Genomic DNA, 19,875 nt, shown 5'->3' with positions numbered 1-19,875 from the left:
AAGTAATGCATATATATCATTAATATATGCATAATATATGCATGTATGTGTATGTCCAGACACATGGACCAATCCAAAAAGCAACAGAGAAATGTTGATTTCATTGATATCTATTTACCATTTCTTGTTATATTCATCAGTTTCTGTGAGCTCTCACTGCCCCATGCATAATTTCCTTACTGTAATATAGGGTAATTCATATTTAAGTTATTTATGCCATTATTATTTAGTATGTGTCTGTCAACAAGTTCAATAATAAACTTGCATATATTATATTGCATAATGTCTATAAAATAATTCACTATAAAAAGAGGATTATGTACAGATTACATTTTCATGATTGTATAATAAAATCTTCCTTTGTTCTTGGGAGTGGAGGTAACTGTATTTGAATTGCTGTTTGAAACTTTTAGACTGAAGAATTTTCTGGATTATTTTCCTAATAGCTTTCTGCCATACATTGAAACCACAGGTTTAAAAATGCCAGGGTTTTCTGTAACCTGGCTTGCTTCCAGATAACTGAGACAAAGACTATTTGATTTATTCACCAAGCTTCAATGCACAATAGCTGAGCAGTTATTAATCAATTCTAATTCTCTAAAATAATCTGGCTACTTCCCTGCCAAAATCCCTGAGATACTTGTATTTAGTGCTGACCTTACTCTCTCTGCTCCACACATCTTCTTGTGATGGCTCCTGGACCCTCACCTCATGGCCAAAATTTCTATTGTCTGTTTCTCTCTCTTTCCATTACTACAATCATAAGTCCAACCCTATTCTCCCTCTTCTCAGTCACTGGCTGATCAGATTTTATCGAAAATCAGAAAAAAAATGAGGAGCAATATTTACACAAATTGAAGCAGAAGAATCTTCGAATAAGCATTACAAGGCCGTGTCCAGATTGGAACCAAATATAGGGAGGAGACAGAGAAATCAGCATTTGAGTAATCCAGGGATAATCTTTAAACTACACAGTGCGAAAGAACATCATGCCAACAATTCATGAATTCTCCCAGTTATTACTTCTCTTGCAATACCCTTATTTTATATTCATTTTTATTCATAAATTCTTCCAGTTGTTAATTCTCTTGTAATATCACTATTTTATGTTCGCTTTTCAATCATTTTTCCAATCCACAATTCCCCATCTTACTAGACTTGGAATGTGTTGCGTTGACATATGTCGCCATCACGCCTGCTGAGGGAAGGCTATCCACCTCCCTGTAGTGACTAGGATGTGATGAGTTACTTTTTCTTACTCTTCATTTTTATCACCCAAATTTTTACTATCACTTTTGTGTTAATGGATCAGTTTGCTTTACTTCTTATTTAGATAGAAATGAGCATCTAAATACGTAATCAATGTACATCAAAATTGGGGGATTCTCTGTCAATATTCTTTTTTTATTTTCATTAAAAACATGAACACACATCAAACACACACACAGGGCGAGAGATGGGGCACAGCCAGGAGACACGCATATATGATGAAGGTAGCAAAGTTGCTGACCACTTGCCAAGGGTGTGGGTTGCTTCCAGTAGGTGCTCAGCATTAAATATAATTTTAGAAGTCCATTCCTAACTCAATTATCACAAAGCAAGGAAAAAAGCACATAAAATTTCAACAGTATGAGGATGCATGCTAAACTCCAGAAGCCAGTTACTTTTTTATCACAGGTTATACAAAGAGGGATTCAACCCCCTAGGTTTAAAAAAAAATTATAAGTATTTTTCATATAATATATAAAACAAGAAAAAATATCTCAAGCACAGATATTTGTTTCATTTTAAATTTTGGGGGGTCTTTTTTAAATTTTTATTATTAGTTATATTTTATTAACTCTGTATCCCAGCTGTATCCCGCTTCCTCATCCCTCCCTCCCTCAACTCCTTCCTGCCCCTTTCCAAGTCCACTGATAGGGGAGGACCTCCTCCCCTTTCATCTGACTTTGTTTTATCAGGTATCTCCAGGACTGGCTGCAAAGTCAATAGTCTTATAACATTTTACTATTATTTTTCTTCCTCCTTTTTTTCCTTTCTCTCAGAGTAAGTAAATGTTTCTGTTTTAAGTGGTATCTCATTTCTACAGGTCCTGATCATTTCCCTTTATTTTGCTTTTTCTCTGGATTTAAGGCTTTGGTTTCTTAAATCTTAATATTTCCTGACTTTTTGACTTTCAGTTGAAATACTCCACTTGATTCTCCATGCCAACTTTCTACCTATCTCAGTTATCATACTCCTTACTGAAAGAGTCTCCACCGTTACCAGCCGTAGCATTGAAGTCACGGCCCTTCTGCCTCAGTCTCCCAGTAGCTGAGTTTCAGGAATATGTCAGCATGCCCCACTGCTCCACCATCTTAGTCCCCATTTCTCTCATGAGTCTTTTATTTGGTCAAACACTGCTATCATGTTTTTTTTTTTTTTAATTTCTTCCAGCAGGTCTTCTTTTGACATATTTGTAATATGTATATATGTTCATAATTTTATAGTGACATTTGCCTTTGCTTTCTGGGTTGTTGTTTGGTTGTTGTTGTTTTTTTTAAGTTGGTTTTAAACTACTGTCTAAAGTCACTTGCTTTCATCCTAAAGAGCTTTATTTTTCTCCTAAGATGCATTAAGTCTTTGCTAAGTTCAACATCTGGGTCATTCCCATGGGCTGTTTTTTTGTTTTGTTTTGGTTTGTTTTGTTTTGTTTTTTTGTCAACTCTTTTTTACTGTTTGCATAGATTATGTTTTCCTAAATGTCTTTATGTAGCTCAAGTTCTTTTTACTAATTAAACATTGAGAGGAGGACCTCCCCTATCAGTGGACTTGGGGAGAGTCATGCATGCAGAAAGGGGGGGAGGGTGGGACCTGGAGGGGAGGAGGGAGGGGCTTATAGAGGGATACAAAAGGAATAAAGTGTAATTAATAAAAATTAAATAAAAAATTAAAGAAAAATAATAATAATAACAAATTGACGCTCCTCTGCATAAAAAGTATACCCTGACCCAGAGTTTGTGCATGTTTATCTGTGTGTGTCGGTGTGTGCATCTTTATGTGTATATGTCTGTTTTTGTGTGTATGTCTGCGTGTGTGTGTGTGTGTCTATCTGTGTGTGCCTGTGTGTCTGTGTGTCTGGTTGCTTTATTGGCTTCCCTGAGCTACTTCCATAAGACTTCTGGCCACAGAACACAAAGCTCTATCACTGTTCATATCTACCTTTATAGCTGCATTGAAATGACAAGTTACAGAAGGGCTCTCCTGTTTGTCATCTTTCCCAGTCACTCTGCGGAGCTACTGGCCTCAGTATGCATCACTCTCAGTTGCTAGTCTCCGTACTTACCAGGCAGGGATTTTATTGAGATATCCCCACAAGGCACAAGCTGCCTGGTAACCTGACTCAATAAAAATCACGACTTTTGGGGGTATAGTTTTGAAGCCAGCCTTTGAGGTTTGCCCCCAAGAGGGCTCTTCTTAGCTGTGCACGTGCCTAGTTCTCTGTGTAAAATGACTCCTGCCTCCAGTTTAGCCTGCAATTTTGTGGAACCTCTGCTGCCTTCCACCCTATCATTGAAGCTTCCATTTTTTAAAAGGGGTATATCATCATCCTGGATTCCCCTGCTCTCTATTTCACATAAACTCAAGCATTTGAAGTATTAATGCTTTGAAACTTTATTTTTTCATTGTCAAACTCTCCACCTCAGTGAAGTCAATAAGCCATTGTCTCACAGTGAGCCAGGGGACAGCTGCCATGTCTCTGGGTTTATGAACAGGACTTTGGGGCGCAATAACCTTCGGAGATCTTGGTTTCCCTCTTTTGACATGGAAGTCGTATCTGTCTAGAGGGGGAGGGGGGAGAGTTGGGGGTGTAGCCCTCCCTACCAAGCCCAGTGCAGTCTCTATCCTGGGAATGGCCGTCAGTGAGGACGGAAGACTCCCAATCTCTTAGCCACATTTTCGTGTTGTTTAACCTTTATGAAGCAGCCTGGGAGCCTGATAAGAAGGCTGACAGAATGGCATATCCTCCAGCCAGATTGGAACTGGAGAAGGGAAGGAGAAGCCCATCTTTGCAGACACACCCACTCAGAGAAAGCGTTTCCCATGCTTAGAGGCAAAGTGAAAATGTTGAAGGAGGCAGTAAGTTATGGCTTACTATTAGAGACTTTCACTGGCCTTTGAGGATAGTCCATAAATTATCTTGAATAAGTATTACATCATTTTAATGTCCTTACAATTCTCAAACACTTTGTAAACTTGTACTTTGTATATTTTTACCTATTATGTTAGATATTCAAAGAACCTATTGGGTTCCTATGATACTATTAGGAAAATGGACACACACACAGCAGCCTCTATACTGAATGCAGAATAATATTAGACAGTTTGTAGCATGTCACTCACAGTGCTTTGTTTCTCTGTTGACTTCACTGCTGCAGTAGACACAGAGGGTATCCCTGTGCCAGTGCTGAAGAAAAGGTTCAGTGTGTAAAACTCTGCCTGCATTCCACTCTGAGGAGGACAGTGAGCTTCCCCTCTGGATTCTACTGTCATTTCACCATCCCAGAGTGGACTACAGAGCTAAGAGTCCTGCCTAGCAGAGTGAATAAGGCCTGGGCTTTCCTTTGCTCCTCATTGTCAAATGCGTTCTCCTGCTTAACCCTGATGTTGAGCAGCAGGAAGTATGCCACGGCCACGGCTGCCTCACCTAGAGAGCAACCTGCCTCGGTAACGGTAGGAGAATCTATAGAATTCATCGATTTCAGATCCCTCTCCTCCCTCCCCTCTCCTGTGTTTGTGTATGTATGGGCTTCTGTGTGTGTTTTGAGTGGATGTGTGTTTGTGAGTGAGTGTGTGTGTTTTTGTATGTATGTGTGTCTATTGGTATGTATATGTGCATCTGTGTATGTGTCTGTGTGTATGTGTGTGCTTGTGTGTGTGTATTTTGTGTATGTATGTTTGTGTATGTGTGTATATGTGTATGTTTGTCACATTTGTGTTTCTGTATATGTGTGTATGTATGTCTGTGTGTGTCTGTGTGTGTATATGTGTGTGTGTGTGTGTGTGTGTGTGTGTATGTGTATACATGCCCACTGAGGGTCAGTCCCAGGGCCTTGTGCACGCTAAGCACAGAGGAGGTATGCCCCTCCCTTCTCATCTTAAAAGAAAAAAGAAAAGTCCTTCCTAAGAGTTTTACTGACTTCAGTTTAACAAAGGAATATTACATCTGTTAAGAAAGCATTTGTATATTTCCAGTGAAATAATACAATAAGGAAACTATCTGAGCTATCTTACTCATTAATCCAGTATTGATGAAGCTAGTGTGAGCAAGTCAGTGTAACAAGAATGGAACAATTTGATGCTGAAAGTCTCTCCACTGAGACATTAATTCCTGAAAGAGGAAGATGCTTGCTTGTTGGCTTCACAGACACAGTTAAACTTAGTTTGATCTACAGATCATACCAAGTACAAAGCATTTTTCTCTTTCAACCTGAAACAGCAGTACAGAGAGCTGGTTGCTCCTGCCACGTACATAGATGATGGAGGGGATGAGCCCAAGTTCAGAATTAAGAAGTTCATGGAGGCCCATTTGGAACTTAAGAGCATCCGTTCCTCACTAACTTTTCACCAAATAGCCTGTGTGTTAGGATTTTTGTATCAATTTTTTCACTATAGGTTATAAGGTAAATTTATATGTTTTACTTCTCAATGATCAAATTTCAATATATTTCAAGAAGCTTTAATACTTTCAAATGTGCTCTTCAAGTTTTAAAAGTCAAATGTTTAAAAATATAGGTATCATACTATATTTTTAATGAGAAATTGCTAAACTTGTATTTTCTTTGTGTTTGCAGCAAAATAAGAAGCCACCTTACTGGGATAAGCCTATCTTTGAGTCCTACCCGCGACCTCCAGCCCACATCCCCGTTCTCACTCACGTGGGATATGTGATTGGAACCCTGTTCGGGTACATCAGGGACCTTATGAGGCACTGGGGAATAGAAAAATGCAACGCTGCTGTAGAGAGAGAAGAACAAAAAGTACGTATGTTCGCCTTTCTCGATCTGGTCAATGTCTACCCTTCTCAAAAATAAAGAATAAGGCACAGAACCTAGAAAGAAGGATATGTCTAGGAACTACTCATCTTAAATTCCATTAATCTCTCCTCACTAAGTCCTGTCTCTGATGTAATTGTGGCCTTGTTTTTTCTCAAGCATTTATTGGAATACTATTAATTGCCAGATGCCAGATACAGAATTTAAGCTTTCTTGCTCATTATCACAATTTATTTAGACAGTATTTCTTTTTTCTTTTTTAATTAATTTATTTTTTTATTAATCACAGATTATTCCCTTTGTATCCCAGCTGAAGTCCCTCCCTTGTCCCCTCCCAATCCCATCCTTTCTTCTCCATCTCCTCCCTTGTCCCTCCCCTAGTCCACTGATAGGGGAGGTCCCCCTCCCCTTCCATCTGACCCTAGCCTATCAGGTATCATCAGGACTGACTGCATTGTTTTCCTCTGTGGCCTGGTAAGGCTGTTCTCCCCTTAGGGGTTGGTGATCAAACTGCCAGCTACTGAGTTCCTGCCAAAGACAGTCCCTGTTCCTATTACTAGGGAACCCACTTTGAGATTGACCTGTCATGGACTACATCTGTGCAGGGATTCTATGTTATCTCCATGCATGGTCCTTGGTTGAAGTATCAGTCTTAGAAATGACCCCTGGGCCCAGATTTCTTGATTCTGTTGCTTTCGCTGTGGATCTCCTGTCCCCTCCAGGTCTTTCTCTCTCCCCTTTCTTTCATAAGATTCCCTGTACTCTGCCCAAAGTTTGGCTATGAGTCTCAGCATCTGCTTTGATACCCTGCTAGGTGGAGTCTTTCAGAGGCCCTGTGTGGTCCTGTCCTGTTCCCTCTTTTCTCCCTCTTCCAATGTCCATCCTGTTTGCCTTTCTGAGTGAGGACTGATCTTACTCAGGGTCTTCCTTCTTGCTTGGCTTCATTAGTTGTGTAGATTTTAGTATGTTTATCCTATATTATATGTCTAATATCCACTTATAAGTGAGTATATACCATAAGCAAGTATATACCTGCTTCTGGGATACCTCACTCAGGATGATCTTTTCTAGTTCCCACCATTTGCCTGCAGACTTCATACATGCTAGAGAGGATGTGGAGAAAGGGGAACCCTCCTCCATTGCTGGTGGAGATGTAAACTTGTACAACCACTTTGGAAATCAATCTGGCACTTTCTCAGACAATTAGGAATAGTGTTACCTCAAGATCCAGCTATACCACTCCAAGGCATATATCCAAAATATGCTCAAATACATAACAAGGACATTTGCTCAACCATGTTCATAGCAGCTTTATTCATAATAGCCAGAATCTGGAAACAGCTCAGATGTCCATCAATGGAGGAATGGATACAGAAATTGTGATGCATTTACACAGTGGAATACTACTCAGCAATTAAAAACAAAGACAATATTTCTATAAAATATATGATAAAAGATCATTGTAATGATGAATAAACCAATGTGAAAGACAGCAAGAAATGCAAGAACACTGAGAGGTACTTTTCTCTGCTCTTCTAGATTCAGTATCATGCGTGCTCTATTCCAAAATAAGAACATGTGTCTGAGTGAAATGTGACATTTTTGTTTCATCCGGGTCAGGATTTCTCAGCAGTTGCACTACTGGCGTGTCTCACTGGATGGTTGCTCCGTTTGAGGAGACCTGTGCATTGAGGAAATCCAAACAGCACCCCTGGCCTTCACACGCTGAGGGAATTCAGACAGCATCCCTGGCCTTCACACACTAGATTTGCCATTAATACTGACTGACACACATAGTGATGATTAAGAAACGTTTACCTAGCTATTTTGAAAAATGTCTATCTTGCTTTATTTCGACTCTGAGCTAGAGAATAAATGGAAAGATAGAGATCTATCATGTATGTGTATTAATTAGTTCTTTGAAAAAGTCAGACTCATTTTGATCATATTCATACCATCCAACTCTTTCCATTTCATTCCTCTTTACATATCCAACTTTGTGTCCCCGACTCCCACCCACCCCCCCTTTTTTTTTTTTGCTTTAACCCTTTAAGTGTTATCTGTGATGTACAAATATTCTTCTTGGATGTGCGGCCTTGAACTGGTGCGTGGTCAACTTAACCAGAAGCTTACTCTAAAAGAAAACTGACCTCTTCTCCCGGAGCTACAATTACCAAGTCTCCCAGCTGCCAGTGGGATTTCATAGCCACTTCTCTCTATGCTGGAATTTGGCCTGTCTTGAGCTTGTACAGGTCTGTTCTTTTTTGAGTTTTGTTTTTTTTCAGGGCAGCTTTTCTCTGTGTAGCCTTGGCAGTCCTGGACTTTGTACATCAGGCTGGCTTTGAACTCACAGAGATCCACCTGCCTATGCCTTCCAGAGTGCTGGGATTACTGGCATGTGCCACTTGCAAAAGTCTTATGCATGATGTGATACCATATGTGTCACTGCCCTGCTGTGTGTAGAAGACAGTTTTTTTGTATTTACCAACTTCTGGTTGTTTTTTGTTTATTTGCTTGTTTTATTTGTTTGCTTTGGGCCCTTTTTCACCAATGATCCCTAAGCCTTGAGAGAAGAGCTTATATAGATGCTCCATTTACTATGGAGCATTCTTCTGTCTTTTATCCTCTGCATCTTGGATAGTTGAAGGTCTGTTAATCATCATGTACAACAATAAGAGGGTTTTCTGATGAAAGTTAAGAGATGTATTATTCTTTGGGTACAATCTAAGAATAGGGGGACATTAGGCAAGACATACTTCCTACCTTCAAAGAACTAACCATAAAAAGATGCTGGCAAGAAGCATCAGAGAAATAAGTAGAGGGCACTAGAGAAGCTTTAAACACTGCCTAACCTGGACAGGTTGTTGAAAAAAAGGATCCTGGGATGAGCAAAACTAAACTATAAATGTGGACGAACAGACGGCAGACAGGACTAGGAGACTAAGTCACACCCAAAGAATATAGTTATTAACTAGTTATTAATAATTATAACTCTAAAAAGCTCTAAATTTCTAAAGGAGCTCAAATTAACAAATGTAAAAAGCATACTTACTAAGGAGAATATATTTCATCAATCTGCTTCACAGGAAACAGACTGAAAACTACTTTATCAAGAAATGTAAATTATTGTAGTACTTATTTCCATGCCTTTTTCCTGTGGTCAAGCCACTGTAACACTGGTGACAAACGTTGAATTTCAGACTACTGTGTACTGCTCATAATATACCATTCAAGACTGAATAAATTACCCATTCCTCTCATGCCAGGCACAGTGGGGCTTTACGGCTTTCTGAGTATTTCCTGTGCCTGAAGGGAATTTTTCTCCGCTAAGGTCTCTGACAGCACCCTGCATCAATGCAAAAGCCTGAAGGTCCATTGCCCTTACATCAGTTCAGAATCTTTCCAAAGGGCCTTCCCATTCCCTGAGCAAGAGGACAGACTTGGGCTTTCGCTGGGTCTGGACCACATGTGTGTTCAGATAGGACTGTTTCATTGTGATGACTGCAACATTGCGATCAGCATCTCTGAGCATCCCTGGCCAAGTGGAAAACTTGAGATTTATTCCTTCTATTATCTTTTTCTCCATGCACTCAGCCACCAAGACTTGATTTCTGTGTAAATCTCCTCAAAAGCAATTCCGTTTCCATGTCATTTCATGAAGAAGCGAACTGTAAGCCTTCTTCAGTGTCACTTTGCTTCTGGTCTTGAATTAGAATTCCATCTCTCACATCTATCCAATTCTCTGAAGCTCAGTTCATCTTTCCTTTCTCTGTTTGCCCATTTTGGACCTGCCTTGGTGATCCCATTTACTTGTTTGGGTACACATTGGTAGGCTGAAGATACATGGGAGATGCCACAGATTCATCTTGAGAGTTTTCTCCTGAGGTCCATCTTCATATATTCAGCTGCCAACTCTTTAAAATAAACTTGGCAAAGAGGAATCAGCCATTTTGCACTTCTAACAATCTTTCTTCTCTATTTCACATATGTGAATGATACGCACAGCTGCTCACACCAAAAACCCAGGTGAAATCTTTATCTCCATGTTTCTCCAAGTCAACCATCTGTTGCGGCACGCGTTGAACATCTCTTGGCTTTATCTCTTTCCGCTGCCCTGATGTGGCTACTTGGTCCCAGCTGTATTGACTCATCTAGATGTTTTTGTGTCTGTGTCATCTTTCTGTAATTCATTTTTCATAGTATGGACAGAATAATCCTTCTAAATCTATGATCTACATTCCTCTGCCAGAAAGCCACCAACATTGTTCTCATTGTTCTCATAACAACCATTCATGGATTGTAAAACAATTATAGTCTGACCCCACTTGCCTTTCACACAGCCCTTGACCTCATACACAAGCACTGGAATTCTTGGTTCTTTGAATATCTTCTTATCCCTGACCATCCTCATCAACTTCCTTAAAGGATTCCTAGCCTTTGCCTTACTACTCCCTTGTCAACATTCCTGATTTAATTTTGTTCATCCCAGGATCCTTTTCTCAGCAACATGTCCAGGTTAGGGAGTTTTGAAAGCTCTCCTAGTGTCCTCTACTTGCTTCTTGAATGCTTCTCATCAGCACCTTTTTTTAAACACCCAGAAGTGGATAACTACAAGAAAACAGTCCCTTCCACACACACAGGGCCATGACACATATGATATCACAGTATACTTAAAAGCATACTTAGGGAGTGTGCTTTTTGTATTTGTTGCTTGTTGCGTTTGAGCTCCTTTATAAATTTAGAGCCTTTTAGAGTAAAGAATTATAATTATCAATAACTCTGTTCTTGGGATCTGACTGAGTCCTTCTACCCTGTCTGCAGTCTGACCCTGTTTAATGCCTCGTACTTCTGTCAATATTCTTTTCTTGTGTTAACAAACTTTCTTGAAGACTACTTTCAAAGCATGTAATAGGCTATCTTCCAGTGACCTACTGTTCGTCTTAGTGATAATGATCATTTTTGTATTCTGAATACCACCACTGGTGATACCCACCACATGGCCCTAGAAGAAAGCAGCTATGGGCAATAACTTCAGAAAAGAGGGCACATGTATGAATCGGCAATTGAAGGCAATGGAATATTTTGCTCAAAAAACATAAATGAATCATTTCCCTCCTTTCCCTTTTTCATAACCAAACATAGGAGTCCATTAACTCAACTCTCTCACTATTTTATTCAAGCAGAAATATTACCTTAATATTTTTAATATTATTATTAAATTTTTAAATATTTATTTTATATTTTATTGAATGTTTATTATATATTTATTTAATATTTTAGTTAAATATTTATTTAAATATATAATATATCATATAATAGATATTATATATTAAATGTAATATTTAATATATGAAATATTTATTCAATACTTATTTAATGTTTTTAATATTATTTGATATTTTTTTCTTTTAGGTATTTTTAATTTCTTATGCAAACACCCTCAAATTGATTCCAAAGACTCTTCTATTTCTGGAATAAGAATGTCTTCCTGCCATAATTTCAGATTTGAACACTTAGTCCTAAGTTGGTGGCGTTGTTTCTAGAGGTTTACAAGGTATAGCCTTACCGAAAGAAGTGTGTCACTTGGGGGCAGACTTGAGAGCTTAAAGCCTCATGGCTTCCATTGGCTCTCTCTGCTGTTTATGGGGTCCATGTGTGAGTGTGCACTTCCTGGTCTTGCTGCAAGTGCAGTACCTGCCACTAAGCCTCTCTGTCATGATAGAAGTCTATCCCACTGAGCCCAAAAGCCAAATTAAACTCCCTGATTCTGTAAACAGCCTGATAGTGACACTTTATCACAGCAACAGAAGAGGAACTAACTCAGCTTTGATAATCTCTTTTCCCTGTACTAAGAAGGAGAAAGAGCACAAAGTTCCATGATTACAAAACAAGCCTAGAGCTCTGGGTAAAATTATCAGTAGACTCTACAGGGAAAAGGACAACACAGACAGGCAGAGATTCAAATTTTTTGCTTAACTTCTCCATTTTCTTGTTCATTTTAAAGTACTTTCTTCAAGTTCTCTTGCTAAAGTCTGCTTGTCTTGAAACATAATGACCTCTGGAAACGATCGTGAGATATCTAATGATCCAACTTGGTAAAATCTAGGACCTATCAGCAGGCATAATTATTGGAGACCTTTAAGACATGAAGCACAAATCCTGCCACTTCACATTTCTCGAGTCCTGATATCCAAGAGCCTCTATAAGATTTAATATACAATACGATACCAGATTGATATAAAACTCTGTAGTTGAAACAGTCTCTACTGTACATCTAAGTAGTGCTGATTCCTGATCAAGTACATCCCAGACATCTCTGGAATGCATCCACCTGAAACAAAGATGACCCAATAAAGTCAACCATGTGAAAACATAGATGAATGTTCACATTTGCATGAATTATAATTTGTCCTGTGTAGTCTACACTATAGATACTGAAATATTATCAAGAAGGTCTCAAAGAGGCTTTTTCCTGAGCAATCTGAAGGACGGGGTCCATTACAGTAACCAGGTAAAATGGCAGAAGGCTCAGGCACTGATCTTTCTGTGTGGGCAGATGACAGTCTGGAGAGCTTCTTGGTGTACCCCTAGTAATCAATTGGCCTTCGGTTTTTGAGACAGTAATATTAGACTAGTGCTTTGTAACTTTGGGTAATCATTGAAATCAATGGGTTTTAATATAAAAAGAATGCCTGGGCCTTCCACAAGAGCCCCCTGATGTAACTGCTTGGGGTAAACCCTAATAAAGGGGCATGCAAGCTTGCTGGGATACAGGCGCACTCAGCAACCAAGGCGGTGAGCCACCGCTCCAGAATGCTGCCTCTCGCGTTGATGCCGCGCATAGACAGAGAACATGTGTCACAGTCTAATGCAGATCCCAGAGGCCCGAGATCCCTCATTTCTAAACATGGGAGAAGCCAATGCCTGTTGCTCTCGAAGCCCTGCCTGAGAGGTTCAGTCTCCACCTGTACTCAGGTGGTGGCAGCACTCTCCCTACTGTCCCTAGGCGCACATCTCCTTTCTCATGCCCAGCTAGGTGCCATCAGGTCACTTCAGTGAGGTGGTTGTTTTTTAAAGTTCACTATCAATGACTAGCAACTGGTGATAGGGATGAGTCAAAACTGAACACACATCCTAGTGAGCTAGTCTGTCCAAAGGGTTTGTCTTTACCAGCCTTGCCCTCCAGCACTGCCACTAGCAACTGTTCCCCAGCCCATCTCTCAAGGCCTCATTCACAAGATTTTAAGCTCTTTCCATTCTCTGTGTTCACTTTTTTCTTCCTCTGTTCAGTTTAAATTCCATGATCTGTGATTAAACACTCTACTTTATATGCACTGATGCCTAGGGGGCTGATTTTTCTTAAATTGAGGATTACAAAGTCCCAGGTGATTGAGTGTTGTCTGCCAATCACAGTCGGTGTACGTAGCCACTGATTCTTGTCTACATTCTCTTCCCTCTTCAAGCCCTCAGTACCTCTCAACTCTCTTGATGTTCAACAATAGTCTATTCCTTCCAATTTTATTGAGAAAACAGAAGAAAGTGAGAACTTACCTTCTTACCTCCTCCTCCACTATTCCCAGTTGTACCTGGGCTTGCACTCCAGGCTTCTTCTTCCACAGTCTTTCCCAGATCAGTAAGTGGTGACTCTGACAGTCCAGGGCCTCTGTACAAAAACTTCCAACCCATCCTTTATGCTGCCCTTTCTCTTGTACCCCAACTCAAATCTGTCCCTAATTATTGACTGCCCTGTGTTCAAAATATGTTTATCCTCAGATAGCTGGTACCCATGCTGCTACAGCTCTGTGTAAACCACTATTTTCTCTTCCCAGTGGCCTTGATGCCACTCCAGCCCTGTGAGCTCTCCTTAACAGGCAACCAATGGGAGTCTTTTAAAACCCAAGTTAGGCTGCATGCCATCTTTGTCCAAGTCACTAGCTAAAAAACAGACTTGGGGGTGCTGTGCAAAACATGGTCCCTCTTTTGTCTCTAATTGACCTCTTCTCCCACTCTCCCCTGGCTCACTGTACTTCCAACACTAAGATCTCCTGCCTCTTCCTCAAACTCCTCCTGCTCATCCCACCTACCTCAGGGAACTTTTATTGTTATTTCCCTCTTCTTAGAATGGTCTTCCCTTGGGCATCTATAGAGCTTATTCTGTCTCAACTGTTACTATAAATCCAATAGCCAGTTGGCAAGACAGCTCAGCCGGTAAAGATCCTGAACACACATTGATCAATGTGTCTGTCTTGATGTCATTACTCCTGTAGGATAACTTAAAGTCATGAACATTAATACCAGCAGTGTTTTCATTATTCAGAATTGTTTTAATTATTCTGGAATTTTTCTGTTTCCATATGAAATTTAAGATTTTTATCAACTCCCCCTAAATGGGGGAACAGTCTTACCAGGCCACAGAGGAAAACAATGCAGCCAGTCCTGATGAGACCTGATAGGCTAGGGTCAGAGGGAAGGGAAGGAGGATCTTCCCTATCACTGGACTCGAGGAGGGGCATGGGAGGAGATGAGGGAGGGAGGATAGGATTGGAAGGGGATGAAGGAGGGGGCTACAGCTGGGATACAAAGTGAATAAACTGTAATTTGTAAAAATATAAATAATTTTTTAAGTGAAAGAAAAGATCTATTTCTATTCATGGGAATCTATGCATTGGAATCTTGATGGGAATTGTGTTCAGAATGTAAATTGCTTTTGGTATAACAGCCATTTTTATAATAATAATCCTAATTCACGGGCATCGGTAGTCTTTCCCTCTTCTTACATCTTCTTGAATTTTTTTCTTCAGTGTCTTAAAGTTTTCATTAATCTAGTTTTTCACTTCCTTAATTAGATTTACTTAAAGATTTCTTCTCGGTTAAGATCAATGGAATTTTTTCCTAATTCCTCTTGCAGTTGTATGAAAGCACTGACTTGTCTGCATTAATTGCATGTCCTGTTACTTTTATGAATGCATTTAGCAGTTGTAGAAATGATCCAGTAGAGTGTTTAGGGTCTGTTATGTATAGAATCATATCTTCTGCAAATAAGTATAATTTTACCTTTTGTTTTCTATTATATCTACTTTATCTCTTTTTCTTTTGTAGTGAGAACATTTAAGATTTTTTGTTTCATCAAACTTAAAATGCAGGGTTTATTACTATAAATATGACCACCATCCTGCCCATTCATTCTCTATAACTTACTCATCCTGCAAAATTCAAACTCCGGGCCAGTTACAATGTCTAACTGATGCAGTGATGCTTTCTGGCATTCTGGAATTTTTTTTCCTACTGAGGCTGCATCTTTGACACTTAGGAATTATTATTTTTAACTTATTGTATAAGTTTAAAGAAAATAAAAAAAATTGCCATACTGCAGAAGATTCAATACTATTTTATATCTATGGTTTTAGGTGGAATTCTCTCTTTCTTGTACCATATCCCCAAATCACTGGGTCCTCATTGTCTCTATTACAGTGAGCTCTTTGTTTCAGAAATACAAAAATAAGTAAGTCGAGTAACAAATCAAATCTACAGATAGACAACAATAAGTCCTAGCATAATACTTCTATCTTTGGAATACTCAACCTTCATGGGCAGGAAACAGTCTGAAATGTTATGAGATCATAGATCATGAAATAAACTCATAGATTTTAATAACAAAACCTATATCACAGCTAGTAGAAAAATTGAGTGATCTGAAGTTGTCAAACACAACCCGTAGAGTGGGAAATTCACATGCAACAACAAGTTCCTTCCACATGTATTTATAAGCATTCTTTCTTACCCGAAATCATTATTTCCTACTGAGAGACCCTCTTATTGTCATTAAGCACCAAAGTGTGAAATAACAGAAAGGGGTGTGGCTAGGGCATAGCCACTTCCCATCAAAAGTGGCATATTTTCTGAATTTTCCTCTAGAGTCAACCAACTCAAGGACTGAGTAGGCAAATCAGTAGCACAAAGAGATCTTCCACAATGGCCTTCCCATGATCCTTTCTCAGAAAACCAGCTCCATACTATGAGGAAGAGCAAAGACACTGACAATGAGAAAGCTAATTTTCTATTCTTCAGCACGTCCCCACTGACTGTAGGACAAAGTTTAATCTCAGGCGGCTGTATAAGTCTCCTTCACTCTATGCCTAGGAGGTGCAGTGTATCCACACTGTAGGAGAGGTTACAGGGTAGGATAAGAAAGGTAATCAGAGGCCACATGAATCATGATATTGGCTTTGACTTTGAATGAAGTGGATTCTGAACAAAGTACAAAATGATATACAAGATGGTTTATTCTCACTCATTCTTCTCAAATGTTCTCTGTATTTCTAGCAAACAAGCCTACTCACATAACCTTCAGAATTATTCTTGCCCGTCATAACCTCCTTCTACCTTAACGCTACCTACAAGGTTCTTTTCCCATAAAGCCCAATTCCTCCAGCAAGGTGCCATTCTCTCTCCTGCTCCAATTCTGCAAGTGCGCAGAGCACTTGACTCAGGCCGCAGTTATAGCTCTTGTGTTTTCTGCCTAAGGTCAACTATTACAACTCAAATGATAAAAATCATAGACTCTCTCCTGTGATCCTCAAATCACTGCTGATCTTCACATTCACAGTGACCTTTCACACAGGAACAGAAGCTGTTACCACTGCAACAAGAGAGACCGAGTCTCTCCACAGACTTATCAGCTCAGTTCGTGGCCCTCAGCACAGCTAGCCACCTGCCAACAGCAGTGTTCCAATTATTTCCTTAAATCACTACCAAGTTTCTCATGATTAGTGAGGACTCCTACCACAGTTCGCATCACCCACCCATGCTCCTGAAACCACAATGCATTAGTATATTTAGATTCAAAAAATCAATACTAATAACTCAACTATTTTTTCCTACTGAATTGCTTGAGCATCAATACATTCTAATCCTATAGCTGAATTAACTCCTTATGTATAGAAAAAAAAAAAGACCTCCTTGTCTCTGCCACTTCTTCTTGAATTGAGCTAGCACCTTTGTTATCCTTTTTGACTTGACTGGCTGGGGATTGAACCTAGGACCTCCTATATGAAGTCTACCACAGAGATACTTTGCCCGCCATTTCATTCTGTCTTTTCTTTCGGCCAAGTCTCATTAAATTGTCAAGTTTAGTCTTGAAATTACTCTGTTTTGTGAGCTCCATGAGGTTTCACCACCCATCTGTCCTTGTTCAGAAAAGACCTCTTTGTTGATTAACCAGGCTCTTCCGCTTCTCTCAAATTTGAATAGCAAATAAGATCTTAAAAAAAAAACAGTAAAGACCAAAACTAACCTTCTGCCTCTACTTCTATCAAAACAGGATTTTGTGCCACTGTATCGGGACTTTGAGAGCTTTTATAAGAGGAACCTTTACATGAGAATCAGAGACAGCTGGAATCATACCACCTGCAGCTCCCCAGAGGCCTACATTGATATAATGGAGAAAGTGTCTGATGACTATAACTGGACATTCAGGTGAAGCAGCCAGCTGGAAGGGCTTGATGGGTAAAGACTCTTTCAGGGAAATTCTAGCATGGACACAGGTTACAGATCTGAAAAAAGGTGTAGATGAGGCTGATCTTCTGCTACCCAGCCCTCTGCAATTTCTCATTCTATGGTAGAAGAAAGGTAATTACGCTGTCAACCTGGTGTCTTCACATTTTACCGTTATAATTAAGCTGGACCTCTGTACTCAGTAGACGTACAACACACAGAGCCACCCTGAAAAGCCTTTATCAAATTCTTAGTCAAACCATTCCACCCTGCTTTCTCAGTGTTGGAATCAGTGGCGACTGTGGCTTTTTTTTTTTTCTTCATAGATTTTATAGGACTTTCAGCCAGAACTTGAGTGCCATGAAGTCAATCATCCAGGAAAAATCAGTGCCTAGTAACACCCTGGGGACAAAAGCCTTTTACTAATGTTGGGCTTCTCTATCAGCTTGCATCCCTCTAATGAAAAAGAACCCTTTAAACCAAGAACAAAAGTGGAAAGGACAGTGTGAGGCTTGGCCCAGACGGAAGCCTTTGAGGCAGTAGAGTACTGAAGGAGACAGACACGCGCATTCACTTCCACATCTCCCTGCAGGCATACAGGAAGAGTTATCAAAGATGTCCTCAACATAGCCTCCTACAACTACCTGGGGTTTGCAGTCAAATATGATGAGTCCATGAGGTTCGTTAAGGATACTCTAGAAAAGTATGGCGTGGGTGTGGCCAGCACCAGAAATGAAATGGGTAAGCACACTGATTAATTTGGAATTTTGTCCTTTTGAGTCTCAGATTCACAGTAATACATATCAAATCAGGATTGTGTCGTACCTCAAATAAATGTGATAAAATTGGAGAAGAAGGGGCAGGAAGAGGTGGAGCAGGAAGAGAAAAGAAGGGGGAGAAAAAGAAAAAAAAACAAGAAAATAGATATAAGCACATTTTTTTAATGTCAGCCATCCTGTTTTGCCATAGTTTTTTTAAGTATGTGCTTAATTATTCTGAACAGTTAAAATGGATCTTTCATGACCAGACTTCTAAAATACCAATTATCATGCCTCCTTCAGGACAACCTTTACTTTTCTTTCCCTCTTTGTTTTAATGGCATTCATCACTGATTAAACAATCTTGCTGTTGTATGAGGATATGCATGTCTCTGCTGCTCAAATATGGAAAGCCTGAGCAGAGGGATCTGCCTTGTGGACCGCTGTGGTGGGTGGATGGATGGATGGATGGATGGATGGATGGATGGATGGATGGTAGATGAAATTCTGAATGTGCAAAATGGAGCAGATTATTTTCTTCTCTTCCAGAAAATAAAACAACTTTTTGTCATAAAAGGGGTAGAATTGATGGGAAAGAAATTGCACTTCACACAAAAACATAGTGCATACTTGCTCTTGCAAAATGTTTTCCAACTCTTCCTCATGTTGGTTTTTGATGCAGCATCTCATTTACTCTTTAAGAGCTCCTGTGCTCTGGGAAGCCTGTGTGGCACTATTTCCACAGTCTGGAGGAGAAAACTCAGGATCATAGTGAGTAGGTGATATCCTCTGCAGGACTTATAGCCTACCTTACAGTTTGGGTAAGGTCTGCTGTCTCTCCAGGTAGCAAATGAAGAGTTCACCAGCTTGGTTCAGGCCTGCTTTAGATCACAGGAGAATTTCATCAGTGGGACTTGAACAATTAATGAGTAACAAATGACAAGCCTCTCAGATGATCGTTTGTTGGATGGACTTGAAAAGCAATCTATCTGGCTGGAGGTGTACCCTTAGGGTTATCACATTATGCCAATAAACATTTTAGAGCATAATTAGTCAGATATGTGCAGCAAATCACTCAAATTAAATAAAAGCCTTTTTAATAATAAATTCAAATCATTATTACATTTTAACTATTTTATTAATCCTTTGAGAATTTTATAAAGTTTATAAAATTTTCATTATATGCACCTCGATTTTTCTCCTTAGCTCCTTCCAGATATATGCCTCCCCCTTACACTCCAACTTCCTGGCCTCTTTTATCTTTATTTAATAACTATTGACAGAATTTGTACAGTCCACATACCCTTTGGTGTTGAGCCATCCATAGGAATGTAGTCAGAGTACCTTAAAGAGAACTGACTTTTCTTTCCCCAGAAGCCATTAGCTGTTCACAGCTCCTCAGTTAGGGATTAGAACTCATGAACCCCTCTCCACTGCATGCTAGAATGCTCCCTGGCTTGATCTTGTGAGGGTCTCATGTGGGCAACCGCAGCTGCTGTGGGTTTAAGAAAGAGCAGTCCACTCAAGCAGAAGACACTGCTTTGTCCTTGTCCTCCATGACCTCTGGCATTTACAACATTTCAGACCTC

General features: G+C 39.7%; 1 protein-coding gene across 1 annotated transcript in view; it reads left to right on the top strand.

Moving 5' to 3' along the window:
* Positions 1 to 19,875, top strand: part of Sptlc3 (serine palmitoyltransferase long chain base subunit 3) — a 110,954-nt gene that overhangs the window by 21,815 nt on the left and 69,264 nt on the right. The window contains exons 2-4 of the mRNA XM_021642551.2: positions 5,835 to 6,020; positions 17,356 to 17,510; positions 18,121 to 18,269. Of these exons, the coding sequence (XP_021498226.1) occupies positions 5,835 to 6,020; positions 17,356 to 17,510; positions 18,121 to 18,269 (490 nt within the window). The remainder of the gene's footprint in view (positions 1 to 5,834; positions 6,021 to 17,355; positions 17,511 to 18,120; positions 18,270 to 19,875) is intronic.

The sequence above is a fragment of the Meriones unguiculatus genome, chromosome 4 (assembly GCF_030254825.1).
Source record: "Meriones unguiculatus strain TT.TT164.6M chromosome 4, Bangor_MerUng_6.1, whole genome shotgun sequence".
In the NCBI taxonomy this organism is placed as follows: Eukaryota; Metazoa; Chordata; class Mammalia; order Rodentia; family Muridae; genus Meriones; species Meriones unguiculatus.
The sequence above is the reverse complement of the archived record's forward strand: the minus strand, read 5'-3'. Positions and strand labels throughout refer to the sequence as shown.